This window comes from Calypte anna, chromosome 8 (assembly GCF_003957555.1).
Source record: "Calypte anna isolate BGI_N300 chromosome 8, bCalAnn1_v1.p, whole genome shotgun sequence".
In the NCBI taxonomy this organism is placed as follows: Eukaryota; Metazoa; Chordata; class Aves; order Apodiformes; family Trochilidae; genus Calypte; species Calypte anna.
In genome coordinates, this window is record NC_044254.1 from 26,045,809 (window position 1) to 26,069,683 (window position 23,875).

At 48.9% G+C, this 23,875-nt stretch overlaps 4 protein-coding genes across 5 annotated transcripts in view; 2 read left to right on the forward strand and 2 right to left on the reverse strand.

The window, feature by feature from the left end:
* The window catches only part of CDCP2 (CUB domain containing protein 2), a 5,243-nt gene extending 2,296 nt beyond the window's left edge, over nucleotides 1-2,947 (reverse strand). The window contains 4 exon segments of the mRNA XM_030455744.1: nucleotides 1,207-1,560; nucleotides 2,053-2,296; nucleotides 2,298-2,398; nucleotides 2,515-2,947. Of these exon segments, the coding sequence (XP_030311604.1) occupies nucleotides 1,207-1,560; nucleotides 2,053-2,296; nucleotides 2,298-2,398; nucleotides 2,515-2,947 (1,132 nt within the window).
* Nucleotides 1-4,475, forward strand: part of TCEANC2 (transcription elongation factor A N-terminal and central domain containing 2) — a 21,617-nt gene extending 17,142 nt beyond the window's left edge. Inside the window, exon 5 of the transcript XR_003987804.1 lies at nucleotides 4,466-4,475. The gene's annotated coding sequence lies outside the window, so the exon portion shown is untranslated. The remainder of the gene's footprint in view (nucleotides 1-4,465) is intronic.
* Nucleotides 4,476-8,514: 4,039 nt separating this feature from the next.
* LOC103536463 (NADH-cytochrome b5 reductase-like) lies at nucleotides 8,515-19,657 on the reverse strand. 2 transcript variants are annotated; one of them, XM_030455219.1, is made up of 7 exons: nucleotides 19,589-19,657; nucleotides 18,250-18,439; nucleotides 17,179-17,327; nucleotides 15,981-16,068; nucleotides 12,767-12,871; nucleotides 10,898-11,101; nucleotides 8,515-9,343 (listed from the first exon to the last, which is right to left on the reverse strand). In XM_030455219.1, exons 2-7 carry the CDS (start codon nucleotides 18,424-18,426, stop codon nucleotides 9,140-9,142), a joined length of 927 nt encoding a protein of 308 aa, XP_030311079.1. In that variant the 5' UTR covers nucleotides 18,427-18,439; nucleotides 19,589-19,657; the 3' UTR covers nucleotides 8,515-9,139. The 2 variants fall into 2 exon arrangements, with proteins under 2 accessions (XP_030311079.1, XP_008500853.1); XM_008502631.2 differs by lacking the exon at nucleotides 19,589-19,657 and adding an exon at nucleotides 19,263-19,390.
* A 99-nt stretch (nucleotides 19,658-19,756) lies between these two features.
* Nucleotides 19,757-23,820, forward strand: MRPL37 (mitochondrial ribosomal protein L37). The gene is made up of 7 exons (XM_008502811.2): nucleotides 19,757-20,205; nucleotides 20,379-20,562; nucleotides 21,065-21,180; nucleotides 21,676-21,861; nucleotides 22,186-22,343; nucleotides 22,847-23,050; nucleotides 23,601-23,820. Exons 1-7 carry the CDS (start codon nucleotides 19,806-19,808, stop codon nucleotides 23,676-23,678), a joined length of 1,326 nt encoding a protein of 441 aa, XP_008501033.2. The 5' UTR covers nucleotides 19,757-19,805; the 3' UTR covers nucleotides 23,679-23,820.
* The last annotated feature ends 55 nt before the right edge of the window (nucleotides 23,821-23,875 follow it).

Genomic DNA, 23,875 nt, shown 5'->3' on the forward strand with positions numbered 1-23,875 from the left:
TTCTCCATCACCAGGCACAGAGAGGAGAAGATTTCTCTCCCTTCAGCCTGCTGTAAAGCATTAAAAAAAAGGCAGGACAAGGGCAGACCTGCCATGCACGCTGAAGCCCAACTGAAAATCCAGGACAATCTCAAACTCCATCCCATCTCTTACTCCTAGAGCCACATAGCTCCAGATTCCTTCTGCTACCTGGGAAATGAAGCAGCATTTTGCTGCTGAGGGATGAAAGCTCTGAAACTCAGGACCAAGCCACCCCCAAGCCCTTGTGCTGCCACTCCAGCAGCCCTGCTCTGGCTCCAGCCTGCCAGCAAGGCTGCCCCTGCCTGAACCATCCCTGACACACGGGTCAGCTCAGATGTAATTGTCTTGAAATACAACGAACACCATCAATTCCCTGGCTTTAGAGGTGCAAAGGTTGGCAAATACATGGGGAAGGTTACACATCACTCCTCCCATCAGCTGGGACATGGGACAGGGCTGGCAGGCTGGGTTTGGGAATCCTGTGTCCCAAGGGCCCTATCCCTCTGATGATGCTGCCAGTGGAGAGGACATGGTTTATTTCTGCCACCTCAGCATGTGCCAGCTGGGTTGGAACGTGCTGGGTAGCAGCGTTGTGATGCTTGAGCTGGTCACCTCCCCTAGGGCTTTGGGGGCCTAAAAACCCCCTGGTTTTTCTCTCCTTCAGACCATGAAAGAGGGACAGGAGCACGGCAGTGCAGGGAGGAGCAGCTGGGAAGCATCTCCTGAATACTGAACACCACGTGGAGCACGTGTGTCTCACGCTCTGCAAGAAACCTGGGCATCTGCACCCAGGCTCTTAGCAGCCTGGGTGGCACTGCCACCAGTGCTCTGCTCCCTTCCTCAGGTGGCCAAGGGACACCTCAGCCTCCACACCCACACCCACACCTCTTCAGCCATGCAGAAACTTTCCTTTCCAACCCATGGAAGGTCACAACTTGGGCTGAGTAGATGTGATTTATGGGCATTTGAAGGAAAGCCTTCACGCCAGGAGAGAGGATCCGTTTTGTCTTCTTCCTCCTCCTCCACCTCCTCACACTCACCCGCCATGGCTTCTCCGCCCCATCCCTAAAGAGCCACCTGCTCTGCTCCTGCATCTTCACCACACAGTCCTTTGGGAAACTCCATTTTGTCTCCAGCACTTCCCAAAGGGAACAAAGCACTGAGGAGGACTCAAGGAGTCCTTACCTCCCACATAGGTGATGGAGAAGCCCCTCTTGGCCGTGTTGCGGTCGGTGTGGAGGACCAGCAGGAGGTGGTTGTGGTGGGAGGTGATGGGTGCTGGGCTGTCTCCCCCACACCACCGCCCCAGGAGTGACCCCTTCTCAGAACCAGCATCAAAGGCAGCCAGGTGGTCGTAGTCACAGCCACCTGTCAGGCTGCTCCTGCCTTCCAGCTCCATGTCCAAGAAGAAGACCTTGATCCGGTAGCCTGGAGGTAGCTGGATGCTCCACTGGCACTTGAGGTTGTTGGGGTAGAAGTCGGGGTAGTGAGGGCTGGAGAAATTCCCTTTGATGGTGGTGAAGACCTCCTGGCACTCACCTGCTCAGGGATAAAGGGGAAAGGAATAAATGAAGGCAATGAAACCTGAAGCCCCCTGTCTGTGGACAAGCTGGTGGCTGAGCTATCACTTGTTTTGTTACTATTATTTTATATGCTCTGCCCTCCAACTCACTGCTCCCCAGCTTTGCGTTTAGCTTAAGGACACCCATCAGTTTTGAGGATGGCAATGCCCAAGGTGGCCAAAGTCCTACAAAAGCAGATGGAGAAAACCCAAATCCCTAAAGAACGGCATGAGCAAGGGAGAAGGGTGGCTTTTGCTCAAGAGAAAGACAACCCAGGGGCTGGGATAGCCAGAAGGATGCCATTTGCATTGGATGTTGGCTTACACTTCACTCTATCATCCCATGGGCTCTTCCCAAAGGGTTCCCCTCCCCTATCATCCCCCTTGCTGCTGCGGGAAGGAGAGCATCACCACCACCACCCTTGGGAACCCATCCCCACCTCCTTCCCACTACCCCAAGGTCCCCACACCTGAGTAGAAATGGGCCTTGAAGCCTCTGCCACCGATGTTGAAGTCCGACCTGAAGAGGATGAGGAGGTGCTGGGTGGAGGAGACGGTGGGAGGGGGGCGGGTGCTGCCGCAGTAACGCCCCAGGCTGGGGGCAGTGGTGGTGGGGCCATCAAAAAGGGCCACGTAGTCAAAGCTGCAGCCCTGCCCCCCCTCCACCTGGAAGTCAGCGAACACCAGGGTGAGGGGGCCACCACCAGCAGCCCCCCCCGATGCTCCAGCGGCACTCGGCATCGTTGGGGTAGCTCTCGGGGTAGCGGGGGCTGGTGATCTCCCCAGACAGCCCCGTCAGCTGTCCACCACAGGCATCTGTGAGGAGGCAAAGATGAGGATGAGGATGGTGGGGGAGAAGAGATGGATGATGAGGATGGTGGGGGAGGAGAGATGGATGGGATGCTCCACCATCACCATCCCTCCACTGCTACCTTTCCGGTAGACAGCAGCGAAGCCGCGCTTGGCCACGTGGCGGTCGGAGTGGAAGATGACTGCCATGACGTGCCAGGCAGAGGAGAAGGGTGGTGGGGGGCTACGGCCACAGAAGGTGCCCAAGAGGTTGCCCCGGTCCCGGGTGGCCCCGTTGTAGACCTGGAGGTAGTCGTAGGCACAGGAGGCGTGGTATTCCAGCTCGAAGTGGCTGAAGGAGAGCAGGATGGAGGAGCCCTCGGCCACCACAATCAGCCACGTGCACTCTGTCTCGTAGGGGTACAGCCCTGGGAAGTTGGGGCTGGAGAAATTGCCAGAGGATGCTGACAGCACCCCCCCACATTTGATGCCTGGGGGAACCAGAGCTGGATGTGATGTCCTCTTTCCAGGGGATGCCTCAAAGGATGGAGACAGGCTGCACGGCACCGGCTCCATCCCACCATCCACCAGCACAATGGGAACACCAGCACCCTGCAAAGCCTCAGGGGACTCAGTCACCCCTCAGTGTCCCTCCATCACCTTTCATCCATCCACCACCCCCTTCCTCCCCGTGCTAACCCATGGTGGGGCTTGGCCATGCCTGAGAGCTTGTCCTGCCAGTGACAGTGTGCTGTCCCAATCTCCTTATTGCTGGAAAAAGAAAGTAGGGAGCACATTTTAATCATTCAGTGGTTCCAGCCCTTCAGCTTTGTGCCTCCTGCTGATGATGCTCCCTCCGTGTAGCAGTGGTAGGGGTGAATTCAAGCTGGGAGAAAGAGGGGTGAAGGGCCCGATGTGCTGAACAATGAGTTATGTGTGCAGGGATTGATTTTCTAATGAAATCTTTACCCCGAGACAGGGTTGTTATAAAATGAGGCTGGGGGGGAGGGGGGGGGCCTGCTGCCACCTGCCCCTCGGTCTGATTAGAGTTGGGGTGAAGGGGCTGCTGTAGTGGGCACATACATCATGTCTGGGAGGGACATGGACCCTGTGTAGCCTCTGGGGGACACGTGGAGGTTTCCCAGGCGAGGCTGGGGGCTGGCTGCCATCAATCTGGGCCAAGTATATTGCAAATCAATAGTCAGCCACTGCCTTGCTCTTCATCACACTCACTGCTGCAGTGACCTCCTGGTGAGGGGGGGTCCTGAGGATGTAAGTGATGCTGCAAATGGGTAAGGGAGGGGGGAGATGTGTACGTGTGTGTGTGTGTGTGTGTGTGTGTTGGCACAAGCAGCAGAGCTGGTCAGAGCTAAAAATCTTGCTAATCACTGGGGATAGGCAATAAAGTTATATGGGGCTGGCACTAAAAGGAATAATGTTATTGGAATAACAACCCAAGAGGGGAGCCCGTGGGAGGGGTGAGCAGCCATGGGGCAGGTGGATGAATGGATGGATGGATGGATGGATGGATGGATGAAGGGCTTGGAGCTTTGGGGTGCTCTGGGAAGTCTGGGTGGGTGCAGGCAGCACTGGCAGCTGCTCACCCCTCAAGAGCACCCATGCTGGGGACAGGGTGGGGTTTGATTTCTTGTGCAGCCCTTTTGTGAGAATGGCCCTGTGGTTTGCAGGGAGGGCTTACTGCTCCTTAGCTGAGTTGCTGATCTCACCTGGCCCACCCTGCCCCCCTATATTACTCTTTTCTTTTAAGCCTGCACTGCATCTTATCCAGGTAAGGTGGGGGGCTTATGACATGCACAGCAACATACTCATGCATCCATGTATTCAGAAATAAATGTATGTATGTGTGTATATACTAGGTTTTTAGATAGGCACATGCATATATATTATTTATATAGGCATGTGCAAACCCAGAAGTTAACAAAGCCTTCAGCAAAGCAGCTGTACACCACAACAGGGCAACCCTACTTGCAATCTGCAGAAAAATAAGGATGAAGCAGAAAACAGAGCGTGACAGTGTCCTGCACCTGCTGCCACACACACCAACCACAGAGCCCAGCTCCCTCCCTCCCCAAGCTGAGCTGGGGGGTCCTGGCCTGAGCAAGCCCCTCTCCCTGCATGGGCTGAGAGCTGGGACCCACCCACACCCCAGAGTCCCTGCAGTACCCACAGACAGCCCACTCCTCCCCAGGGACCACAGATTCCCATCAGACCCAGGGTCCCCACTGGGAACTGGAACCAGGATCTTACCTCTGCTGGGAGCATCCCCGAGAGCCCCACACAGCATGGTCAGCACAAGCAGGCAGCCCACCCCCAGGGACCCCATCCTCTGGTAGGCAAATCTCCCCTCACGGGTGCCCGGGCATCCTTTCAGAGCTGTCTATCTAGGAGGAAAAAAATAAATAAAGAGAGAAATAAATAAAAAGCAGGAGGACTAGAATTAATAGCAGAATGAATAATTCATCGCTTGTTTGAATTAAGAGTGGCAAGGTAACTTGATCTATTCCTCCCTTCCTTCACTCAGTTTTAATGATCTGGATCAGATGTCCCAAGGATTTACACTATACCAGATACCTTGTCAATACACTATATTTAGAAGAGATATTAATGTTTCAGATATGGTGTATAACAGCAGTAAGTCTGGGTTGACAATATGCCCTTAAGGGGCTATGAAAATAATTTAGTTCACCAGGCAAGCCAGAGAACCAAAATGGGAATTTCTGCCTTACCATGGAAAAGCACCTCAGGAATTAATGTGATTTATACTGCAGCACCCACTGCACAAAGCCAAGGGGTGAGGAAAGCCAGAGAAACAGGGAGCAGAATTTAAACACGTCAGCTGCCAGGTCAGGATCCCACAGTGAGCACCCAGGAAAGCAGCAGGAAAGCAGCAGTTGTCAGTACTAAAGATAGCAAATCCCACCTCCCCAGAGGAAGATTAGAGATGAATTGTGACTCTGAGGCAAAAAAAAAAAAAATTAAAAAAAAAAAGATTATTACAGAACCTCCTCAGGCCTTGGAGAATCACCCTGTTCTTCCACGCCAGCTCAGGCTCCTTCTCACCCAGGCTCTTGGATGCTCTTGGCTGAAGGTAACTGAGCCTTTGTGTGGGGTGGGATTGATGAACCCCATTTGGGGCTGGAGAACCCCCAAACCCAGCAGCATTTCAGTTCCTTCCCTCCCACCAAGGAGGGATAAGACTTCGCTGCTGCCATAACCCACACCCAGATGAGTACCAGGAAACAAAAACCCACGAGGGCCTCCTGACGTGAGGGACCTGTGCTAAAAAAGTCACCTTCAAAGCAGCAGGGAAAACAGCAGCATGAATCTGTAAATCTCAGGCGGGGAGACAAGTTGCATTTATTAATTAAGCAATGAGGATCGATGCCCAAGACATTTCCTGTGGATTAATGATGGGCTGGGAGGAGCTGATGGCCTGAGGTGCAGCTAAGGACCATTAAAGCCAACTGGTCATTAATCCCCAGGAAATGCTCCATGCCAAGGTCGTTAAGTGCCTGCATATCTTTATGGGTAATAATAACAACAATAATATTTGTGCAGGCTCTCTCCCCACTGCCCAGTTTCACTGGAGCCATGCTGAGGGCTGGTGGAGTATTGGGGGATCCCATCCAAAAGCCCTCCCTCCTGAGCCCAGCTGAGGCAGGGGACTTTGGGGTGTCTCTCCTGTGGCACTGGGCACCACATTACCCCCCAATCACCTGAAGCAAGTGCACACTGGAAGGAGATGCCCCTGCTCTGGTGCTGGCTCTGGGAGATGGCTGCACCACTGGCACATCTCCTGCTGACCTCTTGGAGACACCACAGAGCTTAATTAGCTGTTTCCCTAATGGGCTTGGAGAGGATGTCTCTCCCCAAGCCTTGTACAACAATCCACAGGAAAGAGGCAGGAATGCTCTGGCACCAAGGACCTCTCCAAGGTATTTCCACCCCACAGCCAGAACTGCTCACAGTCCCCTGAGCTCAGGGACAACATGGTGCCAAATTTCCCATTCATCTTGGTGCATCCAACACCCCCTCATCCTCCAGCCCTCCCACCACTGGCATCAGCACCAAGACACATCCCAGCACGGAGCCAGCACCTGGAACACCTATTCCCTGCAGCCACTTCTTCTGCATCCTTTCTCCCATCCCCTGCATCAGCAATACCCCCAGGAGATGGGGGGACTGAGGCTGTGCAGCACAGCAGCTGTGCCCCCCTCCCAGGAGACAGCATCCATCACCTGCTGTCACATCCACCCTCTCCTGACCTGGGGATGGCTGTTCCCTGGCTGGAACTGATTCTACAAGGGGGTCTGGCTGGAGGTGCTCGGGCTCACCTGGGGATGCTCTGGCTTCAGGCAGAACCATGGTGGGTGATTTCGAGGTTGGGCAGAATCAAGACTGCCTCTGTTCCTCTGTGAGCAAATTTATAAATCATGAGTGAAAAAGACATTTGATTCATTTAAATAGAAAGGATGTGATGAGGGCTCCCAGACTTCAGAGAAGATCAAAGGTTTAAACGCGGTCCCCCGGAGGAATGGGAATTATTTAGGCAGGAAATAATGAGATGAAATTAAGAAGGTATTTAGGCTGTGCATGAGGAAGAAGAAAGGAAGGAAAGTGAAGCCCCTCTCCCCAGCACAGCTCTGCATGGGCAGCAGGGGCTTCCAAGGGGGCAGCCAGAGGACCAGAGCATCCCACCAGCACCCTCTGCCCTGGCAGGAGAGGCAGAGGGAAACCCTTGGCCCTGGCCACCCACCACTGCATGGAGCTCACCCACCTGCAGCTCCACGAATCCCCTGATAATCAGCACCATTTCCCTAAAAAACTGCCACCCCAGGATGCTTCCCAGGCCTGCAAAAGGAAGGAAAACTCTCTTACTCCCTTGTCAGGGAAAATCCTACCCCAGAGCCTTTCCATCCCACACCCTTTGCAGGAGCACCATACAAGCCTCTGAAAGGGGATGAGCTGGTAAGAGGGGACTTGTGTGCAAGCCAGCCTGCAAAATGACAAAAGGTAAAGAGGGGGAAGGGAGAGAAGGGCAGAAAATAGAGAACAAATGTGTCCACAGGCAGTTTAAAGGCCCTGTGGAGTCCATACTTCCAAGGACACAATCTCCCCTACGGAGAACATTTTTGCAAAGCCCCCCTGTCCCCTCCACCAGGGCTCAACATGCATCCCCTCCTCCTGCTCCCCCAGCAGCCTTCCTTTGCAGGACTGCAACCCCCAGCACTCCCAGCCTGCTCGTCTCTCACCACCCTCCCTTTTAGCCAGGAACAAAGACAGGGAGGCTTCGCAGCAGAACGGCCAGACCAGCTGGGTAGGGTTGAACCAGGGAGGTCCATATGTGCTGAAATACCCAGACATATTGGGGTTGTGCTGAAAGAACAGTCCCAGATTTCCTGCAGAAAGTCATCACTTTTCCCTCCTCCCATCATCCTGAAGCGAGCACCAAGTTTTACCTTTGGAAAAAAGGCTGGGTGGATTTTCAGCAAAACCTCTCGCATTAAATATTCTGCTTTTTTCAAAGGGTTTAGAGCAGTAAGGTTTTCAGGGGATGTAATATTTGAGGGAAGTATTTTCTCCCTCTTCCTAGTTAAGGCCAAGGTAGGGAAAGCAACCAAAGGAGGAAACTCCTTATTTTATCAGCCCCAGGCTGTGAGGAAGCACCACTACATGAGTGGCTTACGGTGGTTGAAGCACAGTTTGGGTGGGAGTCAAGAACCTGCATTAGACCTCCCATGGACAACTTCCCTGGATCTCTCTGTGTTAAAAGTCCCATTTTGGGTTACAAAGATGGCTTCCTCATTAGCCCTTGCTCAGATAAGTTAACATAAAAGCTGCAGCTATAGAGGATTAATTCCAGGCATTTGGAGACAAATCTCAATGGTGTGAGGGGAACCGATGCCTCCTCCCAGCATGTGCATCAGAGCCACCATTTTAGTGCACATTGCCTGCTTTGAGTAACTCTTCAACTACATCTCCTTTGTGTAATGTGTGCTATTTACCTGTAACTATTTACTACAGGTGAAAAATAAGGCATGAATGATAATACAACATCATCTGTCACAGCCTGGGAAACCCCAACACAGAATGAAAAGGAAATGAACAGAAAAACACAGAGGTGTGCAGAGAGGCTCTATTTCCAGGTGTAGTTACTAAACACAGCAGTTCTATGAAGGTAAAAGGTGCAACTCCTCCTCTGTACTGGTGTGTAACAGGGCAACTGAGGCTCAGAGAGCTTGAAGTGACTTGCCTGGCATCACCAGCAAGATAATGACACAACCAAAGCAAACCCCCCAGACCCCAGTGCCAGGCCAGTGCTCTGCTGTTCCCTTGGCCATGCTGTCTTCTCTCCCTGGACAGGTAACAGGGCACAATCCCACTGCAGACTAATACAGACTGCAAAGCCAGACAATGGTTTTAATATTACAGCAGAGCTGTGCACTTGGATCCTTTTTAGTACCCTCAGGAGATCCCTGTGTTAGTACCACATGTAAAGACTTCCATTACCATTCCCATGCTGTTCCCTGAGGTGTGGGTGACTGCAGCAGCCACTCTGGAGTGGCACCTGATGCTTAAAACACTCTCAAAAGTGAGAATCATGCTGGAGACAAATATTTGATCCAAAGGCTTACGAAAGTACAGGCACAAGGAAATCAGTCTATCAAAATGTCCCGTTTTCAGCAATGTCTGCAGAGAAACAATGACCAAGGTTTGGCCTCATGTTCCTCAGTCAGAAATATCCTGCTAAAAAACGAAACAGGAATTTTCTTCAATTCCTGCAGCTTTCAAATATCTGCTCATATCTTCATTGAATGCAGAAGAGCCACAGATGAGTACAAATGGCTTCCTTCGACAGGAATTTACCACTGTCTTCACCAAGTCCTCATTGAGACGACCAGTGTATGTGTTTTCCTGATAGCTCCAAGGAAGTTTTTCCAGTGATGTTTCCTGAAAAGACAGAAGGTTTAGAGTGTGCCATGTTAAAAAGGAGAATTGATAGCTTACAGCCTGATCCCCCCACTCCCCTCAGAGACAGGATGACTGTCACCTTCCTGATTCCATCTGGGTAGAAGTGACCCATCCCAAGAGCTATGCTCCTCATCCAAAGCCCAGATCAAACCTTTCCCTGTCACAAGACCAGACTGAACAAAACCAGAGTGTAACTACTGCCAAGAAACACTTCAGATCCTTCTCCTTTGAGAACCATTTGCCACTGGGCCTTTTTTATTCCCAAGTCCTAAATCCCAAGTCTGCTCCTCTCCCTATTGCTCTTCCATTCCCAAGTTTCTTTCAGTCCCATCTCCCTTGACCAAAAAGAGAAGAAGCCAGCTCTGCTCCAAACACAGCTCTGATCCCATGAGAAATGTTAGACCCCACATCCCCATTGGTGTTAGATCCAATGGGGACTCCCCTTCTGCTATTAATTAGAAGCAGAAAGTGCTCAGATGTGGTGGTGACAGACAGCAAAGTGAAATACTGAGATTGAGACATATAATCCTAAAAGGGAGGATGCTGGACTCCAACCTGCTAGGAGAAGAGAAGGAAGGGAGAGATGTACACAAGGGGCAGAGAGTGTTGACAGGGGTCAGGTTGGTTTCTTGCCCTTCACTGATTGAATTTCAAGACCTCCTCATGCTCCTGAGACAACACTGTCCTGAAAAGCTCTGTCACCAGAGACAATCACCAGCTACACTCTGCAGAGCAGCTGAGGGGGTGCCCACATCACAAGTACTTTTCTTTACACCCAGTCTCAACTTGCTGAGGCCATATGTGGAACATTATGTATGAGGCAGACCCACCGTGAGAGATACAAAAAATGATTCATCTGAGAAACTAAAAATGCAATGGGATTCATTCCCTTAGCATAAATAATTCTTTCTATATCCTCCCTGCAATGAATCCTCATTTCTGAGGGAAATAATTTTTAACTACCAAATCTGTGCAGAATACGGGCAACTTTGGGACCAAACAGAAATGAAAAAGACTGCTCAAGATGTAAGACCACAGAGAGGTATGCTCTTATCCCATGGATTTGGCAGAGAAACTAATTTTACAGAGGGGGAAACAACTTTAATAAGTTCAAAAATGGGTCAGCTGGGAAAAATAATTGCTGGGAAGTTGGTGCTAATATTCGAGAAGAACAGAGTGATAGGGGACAGAAAATGATAGGAATATCTGTGCTGAAATTAAAGACAGGTTTAGGCACTGATATTAGGAAAGAAGAAACAGTTTATTTGCTGTGGGTCTCTGAGTCAAGCTTTCCTTGCACAAATGCTTAGGTGCAGCAACAACTGGGTCCATCCCAACAGAACCATTACCCAGGAGGTAAAGAGAAGCAATGGTCACTTCCCTGAACTTCTCCAGCCTGGCAGCAGCTTTAAGAACAGCAGCTACTGGATTCCAAGACTGGAAAAGCATTAAGATCACACTCATGGAAAAGCAGAGGAGGCAGAGGTTCATCCAGCACACAGAACCCTCACACACACACATCCATGTATTTACCTGGCTCAGGATGTAAAATATTCTGACATTCCAGTATCGAGCCAGATCCTGGAGAAGAGGTTTCAAATAAATGTTGTCAAATGTTTGGAAGCAGCCAACCAGAGTTACAAAGGTTTCATCCTCTTCATCCCTTGTGATGGACTGGATGATGGGAAGCATTGGTGCAAGGCCAGTCCCAGAGGCCAGCATGAGGAGTTCTCCATGCTAACAAGAAAACAGAGAATTTTGTGTGAGCTGTGGTGACTGGAAACAGATGTGCTCATGGTCAGTTCCTCCTTGCTGTCACACTGGTACAGGGTCCCTGGAGAGAGAGAGCCTATCAGAAGGTCATGAACCAATAAAACCAAACCTCAGAACATTTTTTTTTGCAAAAGATTAAAGATAGCACTTTCAGGGTTTATATACCAATTATAATGAAATCAGATTATATCCAATTTATCCTAACTTTAGCCTTCATTTCAGTTCATTTATATTTCAGTTTCAATTCTTCAGTACACTTTGCTGACCCACTGTGTCTTGTCTTCTCACTTGGAGTGCTCCCTTTGTTCCTCTTAGATGCTGCCAAGTACAGACCTGACTGTTCTCTGGCAGAAATTGTTTCTTCTCCATCCTGATCCATGTTATCTTCCCAGTGCCTGATCCCACTTTTCTCTACCAGCAGCACATAGAGCTTCCCACCTGCAAAGGGGGAACATTCACTCTATTCATGATAGGGATGCTCAGGCAGTGAGGTGCTGTGTGTAGGAGGACAGGAGGTTCTCAGCACTTTCCCCAGCTGCCCACCAGTGCACCAACACCAGAACTGGGATTTATGCCCCTTCTAAGCCCTCAGAGGCTGCCTGTGCTCTGTTTGGACTGGGCAGTTTATTGAGAATGGAGCTGATCAGCCTGAATCCCAGTCCAATTCTATTCTACTGGCAGCAAACAGATAAAGGTAAATCTTACAAAAAACTAATATTTGAGACTTTTATTAAAATTAATAAACAGCTCTTCTACAAGAAGTTGTCTTCAAGACTGCTCAGATGCTTTGCAAACCATATGTACACAGATCACCCAAAGAGCCCCTGAGCACAGCCAGGGCATGACTGCCCTGTTCTTTCCCAACTGATTGTCTGGAAGCTTTCAAGATGAGAAAGGAAGGGAATAGTAGCCTAAAACAGCAGGGAGAGTATTTCAGGAAGCAGAACACAATTGCTCTGCCTGGAGCTTGGCCACTATGATGTTACAGCCTTATTTTTGTTGGGGGGAGGGAGAAGAGAGAAGAAGCAAGGCTTTGGGATCTTAATGACCAGTGTTTCAATTTTGCTCTTCATTTGAAAGGTCACAATTAAGTAACTGAATTAATGTGTGAGAAGCCTTGCCCTGAAACAGGATCTGCCTTTCTTTGCACTGAGCCTGGTATCAGCATGTGAGACCAACATTTCCAGAGGGACTGGGTGATGTGACACCTCACTGGAGCTGCAGTTCAGGGAATACCCAAGAGAAAAAGAGATCAACACCCTCCCCTTCACTCGTGCTGTCACAGAACAGTGACATGGTTCAAACAAGGCAAAAACTGCTGCTGGTGTGAAGTTAATTCCCTTTTGTTCCACACATCAGGAACTTCTAATGCAAGTGATGAACAGGAAGCCTTGCTAATATTTTCCAGTCTCCTGTCCACCTCCCTCTCCTCCTTCTTCATAAATACTCTGCACTTCAACACAGTGCACTTTCTCCAGTTGACTGCTAGTGCTGGAGCATTGTAGGGTCACCCAGGAAGTCCCTAAAATAATCATGAAAACAGTAATCAAATGGATGTCTTCTCTTTAGAGTATTAAACAAAGCTAGCTGCCACAAGCTGAGACATCCTATGTCTCTCAAGGAACTAACCTTATTAGGTTGATATGGGAACCCTCCAAACGGCCCACGCCAAAAGACCACGTCTCCTTTTTTCCATGTTTTTATGTATTGTGACATTAGCCCAGCTTCATAGCACTAATAAAAAACATTGCACAAAAGAAAAGAATAATTATACTCTGTTGGAAAGTTTCCCAGCTTAAAGTCAATTATAAAGTTATCTACATTTAAACAAGAAGGGAGAAAAAAAAAAAAAAAGACAAAACCATTTCATGCGTTTAAAAAGAAAGATCATTCTATTTGAAAAATAACTCTAAGTTATACCCAAAACAAAGAGATTTAAATTAAATCATATTGGATCCATTCCAGCTTGACTATAATGTAAACACAACCCACTCTCATGCAGTCCAAATTTCCAAAACTGGAAAAAGCTTATCAGAGTTCTTGCTTACAAAGCACACAGAGAGGAGAGTCTTGAATGCAAGGCACAATCCAAGCCCTCGAGTGTCCTCCAGATTGCAGGCTATGGGGTCTGGAAATGCCCTCTGGTTACTGGTAGTTACATAAACACTGCATGGCTTTTGCTTTATTTTATTTGCTTTATTTCAGTCTCTCAGATGCAGTGCTGATGCAATTAGTGACCCAAAGTCAGGTTTCTAATTTATAAAACTCTTGTTTTCAGAGCAGATCATCTGGATGCTACGGGATGCCTTCACTTTTTTTTTTTTATGTGTTCATTTGGGCCTCACAGAAGAAAAACATTAGCAAAAGTTGCCTTATTTTCTACCAGGCACAAAGAATATTATCTAGGCTTTTGCCTGCAGGAATGTTAACCTCACTCATGGCTGGTGAGGAAGGGTTGGGTTGCTTGCTAAAATGATGAGAAGCAAGGAGAGGCTGGAAAATGAAGGGCTCATCCAAGCAGCCTTGTTGGCACGTGCTGTGTGTACAGCCTGTATCTGTGGCCATTTTATGGTTAATGAGAACAGTCACAGCCACAGTCCATGGGATCTGAACAGAGAACAAGGGCTGGGCCAAAGAGCAGGAGCAGATAAGCCCAACAGCTGCAGCAGGCAAACTGGTCTGGCACTGGGGAGATGCCACTGATCAGCTTGAGGAAGAGCAACACAACCAGAGGTCAAAAGATGGGATGTGATAGAAGCCTTCAAAGACTCCAGCCCATTCAAAAAGAGGAGCATTTTGGGGTATTTTCTGCACACACATTGGAGAGAAGCCCAGCTCCACACCCAGTGCCTTGGCTGGCCACCAAGCTGCACTGCAGGCAAACAAAATTGGAGAACCACAAAGGAGGGAAGAAAAAGTGAGTGAGTTAGGGGGTGTGTGTGTGTTCTAATGAAGAACACAGATGCTCCTCCTCTCCTAACAACCTCCCTTAAAAAAAATACCTGAAGTATTAAGAACAATCAGCACCAGTTGTTACATTCAAAAGGTAAAGGCATAACATGAGCACATCCAGGCCCTGAGTTGCTGCCAGAAACATTTTATGTTCAGAGGGCTCTGGGCTTGAGCTAAGTCTTATGCATCAAAGGAGCAGTATTTTATACCTGCTTTTTTCAAATAGAGAAACATAAGGCAAGAGAAGAAAAGTCAGCCCCACTTACTGTCTACTCCCAGTGGACCAGGGTAATAGAAACTAAAACAATCCTCCTTTCACCAAAATGATTTCCAAAAATTGAAGGGAGAAGTGATTGAATTTCAAATGAATTTTTTTTTTTTTTCTAAATAAAAAGAAAAAAATAATCATCTCCTGGGGGAGAACTTCTACACCCAGTTTTACATGGAGAGAAAGCCTAACATTATAAAATCACTCAAAAAGAGGGTTATGGTCTGTAAATGGCAACTCCCTCACTCCTAACTGTAGTATCACAAATGCAGTGCTATAATAACAGGAGACACAAGGGTTGGAACAGTGCTTGGATTGCATAGTAATAATAACAATAATAATATAGTACTTTCCAAAATTGCCCGAATAGTGTGAAATACACCACAACCTACAGAGTGAGTTATAAAAATGGCTGCTTTACACTGGGTGTTACCAACCTCTTTTGTCCCTGCCAGAGAATAACTATGGCTCCCTTTGGGATGAAAGGTTCTATAAAAAGGAGAGTTATCATTACAATCATTACTATTATTATTGAAATGCAAAACCTGTGAGTATAAAGCAAGTATACATGAAATTTCACAGTCATCCTGCAAATGTATCCTATTAATGCAACTCAAATGTAACATTTCTCTCCCCTACCACACACCAATTGCCACAAGAATGGTGAAATGACCCTCCCACATGTGCCCTATAGAAGCTTTTCTAAAGAACAGGGTTTGTGCTCAAAAGTATAATGCAGAATAAGCCCCACAAATGTCAAATCCAGGAAGGCAAGGACAAGTGGTCATTCTCTGCAAGCCACTTACCCAGCACTCTGAATTTCACACCTATACTGCTGTCTGGCTCTGCCCTGAGGAATCACTAGTGACACACAAACACACTATCAGAAAATTTTTCTTCAATATTCTCGACACAAAGCCATCATTTATGAGGGCCCTGCAGACTTTAATCAGACAAATTTCCAGCCAAGTTCTCCTGTAGAATCCTTTCAAACTCAACTGGCATTTTGTGGTAGCCTCCAGAAGGACCAGGACACTTGCCCATGGGCCACCTCTCTGCCCCATGGGCCACAAGGCCTCTCTCAGGCTGCAGGCAGCTCCAGAGTTCTGCCCACACACCAGAATCAGCTGGAAATGGTCCCTCTGCCTAGAGTTTTAACCAAACTTAATTTTATTTTTTTTTTTCCTGAGGAGCGTTCTTCAAGTAAAATACAGGGAGGATAAGGGATGGGCAGAGACTTCCCAAAATCAGTGGTTGGCCTGGGCTGACAGCTGGGTGCAATTTCAAGGACACACTGAAAAGGCAAAATGAAACCAGGGAAGTGGAACAGGCACCTCTTCCCAGCCTGGTGGCTGCAGGGCTCCCCAGAGGCTCTTCCCAAACGCTTCACGGAGCTTATGCTGCAAAGCACTTGTTTGTGTGTCACCTTCCTCTGCTCTCAGTTTTGTGGGGAAAAACTGCAATTTTTATCAGCAAAGCACAACTGCTTCCAAACAACACAGAAGCAGTCCATGGGGGATTTGAAAAAGTCTCACTCGAAGCGTTGGCAGCATGCTGGGTTCCTCCAGAAACCACAGTCCCCAGCACCTTCAACTCTGATCCATATGGTATGGGCTTACTTACTTTAATTAAAACTTCAAAGTACCCTTCTGCATCCCCTGGGCTAATTGGAGTGTAGGCTCGCTGGACCTCCAAACCATTCACCACTCCTCTGAGAAGAGAAATAAGAGGAACCCACTGTGACTTGGGTCACTGAGACGAGGAAGGCAGTGGCCCAGCCTGTGGACAGATGGAAAATCTTTCCCTTCCAGAGGTGAAAATCCAGGAGGAACATAAGGGCTCAATGTACTTCTTGTTATCTGGGTGGTAGCCCCATCTGTAACAAACATTCGCCTCCTGGACACATCCCTGGGAGGATGTTTGAGCAGCCAAAAGTGCAACAGTGACAAAGGGGAGAGTAAATATTTTCGTGGATAAGTTTGCTGCCCCTTCTGGGCTGGGATCTGCTTTGCCTTCTGTGTTTGGACAGCATCTGGTCAATAAATACTGAAAGCCAGGGCAGAGCTGTGACCTGAGGCCTTGTCAATATACACTGTGTTTTCCTGTAGGTTTTCTCTTTCCAGAGAACATATCCACCCTGCTCTTCACTACTGACCATAGCAACTGATGGAAGTGACCAAACCTTTTCCTCTGCTGCATGATGAGAAGGGAGAAGAGTGTCCTTTAGCAGCCAGACAGCTGTATGCATCAGCTGTTCAGGTACAAAAAAACATCAACAGATACAGATCAATGGCACCAGAACACCAGTTTTCTATCTGCAGTGATCACCACAGATGGCAGAGAGAGACATAAACTTTTCCCAAGTGGCTCCTTTCTGGCAAGCAATAAAGTACACAGGAGGGTTGTTTTGCTAGAAATCAGTCAGGAAATGCCTGGACACCAGGGGGGAAACACCCCGAGTTCTGAATTACCCCAAGATACCTAAATTTACCTAAAATGCTGAGCTGTCTTCATCCTGACATGCTGGAGTAAATCATCTCTTGTAACATCAATTCTCTAACTCTTTCTGCAAATGGATTTCCTTAATCACACCTAATTCTTTCTGACCCACCAAGGAAAGGCTAATGCTGAAGAAAAATACAGCTTTGGAATGGCTTTTACAATAAAATTAGCAGTATTAACGAGCTCACAAGTTCTTTCATTTGTGTCATTGCTGAGGTATAGGAATTACAATTTGCCTGGTATGAAGCTTTTGTCTCCTGACAAAGCCCCACGTATTGGGTTACACAATGCAGACTGTTTAACTCACAAGGAACAATACCTTAACACGATATGTTGTCCTAAACTCAAGCACAGGCTGCTGTTTCCTGGTAATTCAAATCTGTACTGGTAGGTGTCCTCTGTTAGCTGCTCCACCGAGCTGATGTTGAATGCAGTAAATGTTTCTGGATTCAGCTCTGAATTACTGCTCTGCAAGAACAACAATAAATAATTAGGTGGTTAGATGGTGTCTTTTATTATTTCATTTTTCTTTGGAAGCAAAGAAATGCGTGTGCTAATTCAGTGCTGGAGATACTCAGGACTCCAGAAGAACATGTATTAAGTGCTGAGGCCCAGCACAAATTTCAGCTCTCTGCTGATTCATTACCATGTTCTGTGGCATGCACTTTGGGATCTCACATTACCCCCACCCACACACCTCATTCTAAATTACATTTTTTTACACCTTACAGCAAGGTCATCCTGTTATGACTCACTGCAATCGTTTTCTCATGTCTGGAAACAAACAGAAATAACACTGCTAAAAGAGCTGAGTGCTGCTTTGGGGGCAACTTTGGAACCTCCTGATGACCACTGTGAATGGGAAATACTGTTGGCTGTTTCAACGCTGATCATTTCAGCTTGACCCAGCATACTCAATCTTACGTAGAAGGACCTTGGCAAGCTTAAAAATACTCTCTGAAGACAACTACTCCACCACACACATCACAGCTTTTTTTCATCCTCCAAGTATGAGTCTAAAGAAGATCAGGAAGACAGAGTTTGCCCAAGGAAAACGTCAGAGAAAAGGGTAGATCTTTGTCCCTTTCACTCATTCCCACTTTCCAGAGAAGCTGACTGCCTGCCTGGGGTACCCCAGCAAGGAGAAGCTGCAGATCCAGGGCTGTAACGTGACACCAGGGCGAACTCGACACTTGGAAAATCACATTACAGCCAAGGGGAGAGAGGGGGAGGGTGGCTGCGAAGGCAGAGTTCGGGGAATCTCCTTTACAGCCTCCTCTTTAGACATGCCTTTAATCCATTTGCTGCGTCCCTCCCCATCACCACAACCCCACACACTAACAAGTACGATCAAAGCACTGGCTCTAGGATGTGATGAAGATAAATGGACCTGCTCTTTCTTTTCCATGAGGAGGCTTTTGTCTTGCTTTGCTTTGGCCCTCTCCCATTGTGCAAGCTCCTTCTCAAACACATCATAGATGCAGGGTTTGCAGCCGCTGCCGCAGCACTGGGATGGAGAAGGTTCCTGGGGTTTGAGAGCCAGCCAGTCATCTTCAGTCATCTTCATTTCCACTCATTGTCTGCAAAACACAAGCCCTGCATCAAAACCAGCCCGATGATGAGCTGCATGTGCCCATCAGCCCAGTGTTATTTGGAGAAGGAACGAGAAACCTTTCTCAAGCATCTTCCATGTGGATCTGGGGTGGCCCTCAAGACTGAAAACCTGTGAGCTGCTCTGGCACCTGCAATACTCCCTGTTCTTGTTCAATATTCTTGTTCCACTGCTTGCTCCCTCTGCCTGGTCCGGTGCAGGAATGCCAGAGATGGCAGCTCAGCCTCTGCTTCCCAGCCAGTGCCACCTCCAGCGAGAGCAGCAGGCACACACTTAATTCCTGCTTGTTCTGACCTAGTGATTTCCAACAAAAACAAGCAGCCTGGTCACCTGGAGGATGAACATCTGAAAAACTTGGAGCTTGGTTCAGAAGAACAAACCACAGCCCCTGGGATGTGACAACTGCTTTGAAACAGGGGGAGGGCACTGACCTGCAACTGGGGCTAGCAGCCAAGTGGGACTGGAGGCTAATGTGGTAGGGACACTGGTTATAAGCAGATTTGAGCCTGGCTTTACACACAGACGTGTGGGAAACAGAAGTAGAGGCAGTGTGATGATTTTTTTCCTTTTTTTTTTATGCCTTAGTGCTACTCTTGCTTCAGACACAGCCCTGCTCCTACAGAAGGTTCCTCCAACCCCAAACCACGCTGCAGACCGCTCGGGGACTCAGCTATTTTTACCCCAGCTCCCTCCTCATTGCATCCCCACCCCCAGCGCTGAAACAAAAGGAGGTCTGGAGGAAATCATAAAGCCGGGAGTGCTGAGGAAGAGGGGAACGCTTTGCAACACACCGCTTCATTTCCAAAGGGAATTAATGAGCCAAGCTTCACCCCTGCCACACGAACGTGCTCAATCTGAGAGGAGGGAAGCTCCATGACCCCGAGCGGGGCCGGGGACACCGAGCACCCACAGCCCCTCCGAGGGCTGTGACGCTGCGAGGAGCCCGGATCGCCCGGGATCGGGGTTGGCCCCGTTCACAGAGCTCCCAACGCCTCAGCCCCGGGCCCCGCCACACACTGCGGGTCTGCCGACCCCAGCCCCAGGGTCGCTCTCCCAACTCTCCCCTTCGCCTCCCGCCGCACACCAGAGGGGAGGCGCCTTCCGCCGCCCCACTCACCAACACGGCCCCTGACCTTCACCCCCACCGCCGCCACGCACTTGGCCGACCCTCCCTTACCACGGGGGGGGTGGTAAAGGGGTTCCTCTCTCCCATTGGCCGCCGCTGCTGTCAATCACCCCGGGGCAGGTGTAACCCCGCCCCCACCCGTCCCTCTCCCGCCGTGCCGCGCGCGCCAAGATGGCGTCTGAGGGGCGCTGAGGCGGAGGCTGCGGGGATGGCGGCGGGGATAGGGATAGGGATGGAGCTGAGGCGGGCGGGGGCAGCGCGGGGCCCCGCCGCCCTCACCCTCCTCACCCGCGGCATCCTCACCCGAGCTGAGCCGCGTCGTCACCGCGGGCCGCTGCCCCGTACACCTTGGACAACCCGCGGGCCGCCGCCGGAGGAGCTGGCCCGGGCGGTGGAGCGGCGGCCGGTGCGGGAGCAGGTGGAGTTGGACACCATCACCTACGCCGGGCGCCAACATTACCTACCCGGCCTGGCCCGGCCAGTCTTCCCTCCCTGGGACCGCGGCTGGCACGATCCCTGGCACTCCCCGGGGCCGCGGTACGAGGAGATGCCGCTGTACCAGGAGCGGGGATGCTTCATCTGCCACCAGCGCGTCCGCATGCTGGAAGGTACCGGCCCGGTCCGGTCCGATCCCCGCATCCCTACACGGAGCTTCACCCGAGCACTCTCCCTCCGCCTCCATCCAGGGTTTCTCCTGGCACAGTGTGTGGAAAAGGGAGGGGGATGGTGTGGGGGTGAGGAGCCCGTGGTTCACTCGATTTTATGGTGGTTTTTTTTCCAGGAGCTCGCCAAGCTCGGTGGCTCACCAAGACCAAGCTGGTGGAAGGGCTCCCTCCGGCTGTGCTGAGCATTGTGGAGAACCCAGCTCACCATCTGGAGGGCCTGGAGGAAAAGGTGAAGGGTGCCATCTCCCATGCCAGGTTCTGGAACACCACGGAGGTGGCTCCCCAGAGAGAACAGTACTGGTAAGTCCTCAGTCCAAGGGGAAAATGGCTTTGGCATCAATGGTCATCAAGCACATCAGCTCTGAGAACCTGAGTTTTCATCACTACCAAGAAAATCCATACTTAGGGTTGCTGTTCAGAGATCCACTTCCTATGCAAAGGCCTTTGTATCAGCTTGCAAAAGAAACAACAGGCACCAAAACCTCACATCTGAGTATTGACAGGAGTAGCAGTGTAAACACATACCCTACACTAAAGCTTCTTTCAGGCCAAGGTCTGCATTCCAACTTGAGATCAACTTCTAGCTGATGCAGGATGTCAGTTTCTGAAATAAATAATGATAAAGCATCACCTCTGCCAACTTAGAACAAGCCCTGTGTGTGGATTATTGGTCTGAAATGCCTCAACTCTTTGGAAGTGTTATGCTATACACTAATGTTACAGCATTCGTCTCCCAGAAGCATCTGCCCACCATCCTAACAACATTTTTTAAATGTAACTATTTCTTTTTGTCCTTGGAAAGCCCAGTGCTGTTTGAAGACTTGATACATTTATGTCGGTCAATGTCTATGAAGTATCCTTCTCTGACTAAAAGAATGTTGGCTCGAAACTACAGGATAGCAGCTACTTGGGAAAGAGGTCAGTTGCTGCTGGGGTGGAAGCATGTAGCTCTTTTCATTAAAGGGAGAGGGGTAACGAAGCTGCTAGATTTAAGGCTGAGGATTTGGGGAAAACGAAACAATTCTTGGAATACAGAAATTCAGTTTTAAACAGTGCTGTAAGGATGAGCAGCCTTGGATGTGGTGACAGGATGCTTGTCCTGAGAAGATTGCTAAGGTGTTAGACAATATTGACAAGTGGCAGGAGGGAAGAACCAGCACCTTAGAACTCATTGGTTTTGGGGTTTTTTTTGTACTGTTGTTTTTCTACGTCTGTTGAGAAATTAACATCAGCAATTAACATGGGTATTTTAGAAGAACCTACAGTGAGCTACTCTGAGTTTGGAGGAGAGGGAGAGAGAATGAGCCTTGAAGAACAAGGATGTGCTAGAATGCTGCTGCCCAAAAGGGATCATACATCTCCCCCTATTCTTATTTCAGCAATGTTTGAATGTAGCTTCATTTCCCTCCCCAGAATCCACTCTCCTTCAGGTCCGAGGCCTGAATGGAATCCTTATGAACTCTATGACCCCAATACCACCAGTAGCCTCCAAGGAGGAGATACTGGCCACTGAGGACTATGTTCTGGAGACCTTTTATCCCATCTCTCCTACAATTGATCTTCAGGAAGTGAATGTGTACAGAGAGCTCAATGATACAGGTAAACCCAACTGTCAGTAGTTCCATTTTCTGTCCAGTGAAGCATTCAAGGTAACCTGGAGTCTTTACCCTTCTGTGGGACAGCTGTGGGTATGGGATTGATGGGAAGGAGAGGACAGGAGCTGGGACAGGAGCTGGGACAGGAGCTGGGACAGGAGCTGGGACAGGAGCTGGGCAGTGCAAGTGGTCCAGACCTGTGGCCTAAGCAGAACTGCAGAGAAGCACTTGAATCCCATCAAATTAACAGTGCATGAAGATACAAGAGAAAACACTGGCTGTCTGGGTTCTTCCTGAGCAATTCCTGACATGATTATCTGCCATTCAGGTTTCCAAGATGGTTATCCATACTCCCATCCTCACACTCTGTTCTTCCTGGAATCGGCCAACATCCGTCCCGACAGGTTCAGACCAGAACAGCTTCGTGCCAAAATGCTGATGTTTGCTTTTGGCAATGCTCTGGCAAAGGCTAAAGCCCTCTATGGGGTAGGTATTGGAGACTGCTGCTGACTTGCTGGGCCTCTGTTCTTTCTCTGAACCTGCAGCTGGTGAAAAGAGTCATGAAATTCCCTTGCTGTGGCAGGTTATGGTGGCTTTCAAACCTTGAGCCAGTCCAGAGGTCTGGTTCTAACCTTCAGCTACAGCTGAAGTCTTTTAATCCAGAAAAGCTCAGCAGTGAGAGTTTTCATGAAGTCACACCCTGGAGTGGTACTAAGTAGGAACCAGGGAGAAGGCCTGGGTGTAAAACTCTAACCCCATCCCACATCTCAGTATGTAAATTGATACTTCATTGCTGGCTGAAGGAGGAATTTTAATTAAAATACAGAATCTACATTCAAAACTTGTTTGACTAGAGTAATTTTCTGGGCAAGGTCACAATACATTTATTAAAATCTTGGCTTTAAACCAAGTAGAATATGCAGAATCAGCAAGAACTCATACAACTTCTATGGTAACTGCCTTTTTAAACCTTCTCCCTTCTTTCCTAGAATGAGCCCAAGGTTTTGGAGCAGCCAGTAGTGGTGCAAAGCATTGGCACAGATGGCCAGCTCTTCCAGTTCATGGTGTTCCAGTTAAATACCACAGACCTTGTCTCAAATGATGGCATTAAAAATCTAGTCTGGATTGATGCTGATCAGAATCTCTATGAAAAAGCCCAATGTGTTCCAGAAATCAAGAAGAGAGTTGTTACGGTAAGCAAGCTTAGCATTTGCCAGGACTGTTTCCCACTTTTTCACCTCTACCAGAGGTTCTAGAGCTGGTACAGAGTTGCAGTGTGGGTTTTAAACCAGTTACAGAGCCGTGGCACCTGCCCTGGCCTCATCCTTCCTTCAGCAGGTGTTTGGGACAGGGAGCTGAGCGTGCAAGCCTCATGCCAGGCTTCGTGTGAACTCCTGCATTAAGATATCTGCAGCCTACCAGCTCACAATACATTGGTTTTAAAATCACCTCCTGCTCTGATGGAAGGAAGTGGTTACACAAAGCTGTCAGCTTCAGTGTGGAGTAAACAGAGCAGGGTGCTGTCAACCCTGGTTACTCCAGGAGGGCAAAGGGTTTGATGCCATCTGAGATGTAACCCAGCAGAAGTGCCCCCCACACAAACCCATCTGGGAGAGAGAGAGAGAGCGAGCACAAATTGGAAGCTACCATGCCTGGAGTTGTATTCAAGGGTATTTAAATGTGTTGTTTGTCTACATTAATCACTTCACTGCAAACTGAGCATCCATGTCTTTTTCTCTGCAGAAGCCCACTGGAATATATGGCTTTCAGCCAGACACATTCAAGAAGTTTCTGGCACTGTATCTGCATGGAACTGTGTGAAATTCAGCTCAAACGAAAATACTTCACCAACTGTACCTGCTGCTTCTCTTGGACAGAGCCATCACATAATTAAAGAAAGGTGGATTAATTTGCTTTCAAAAAATAAAATATATTGTTACTGAAAGAAAAAAGAAAATTTAAACTGTGTGCCAAGAAACTCTTTCATTTTAGGGTCTTACCTCGACTGGGGTTAGAGG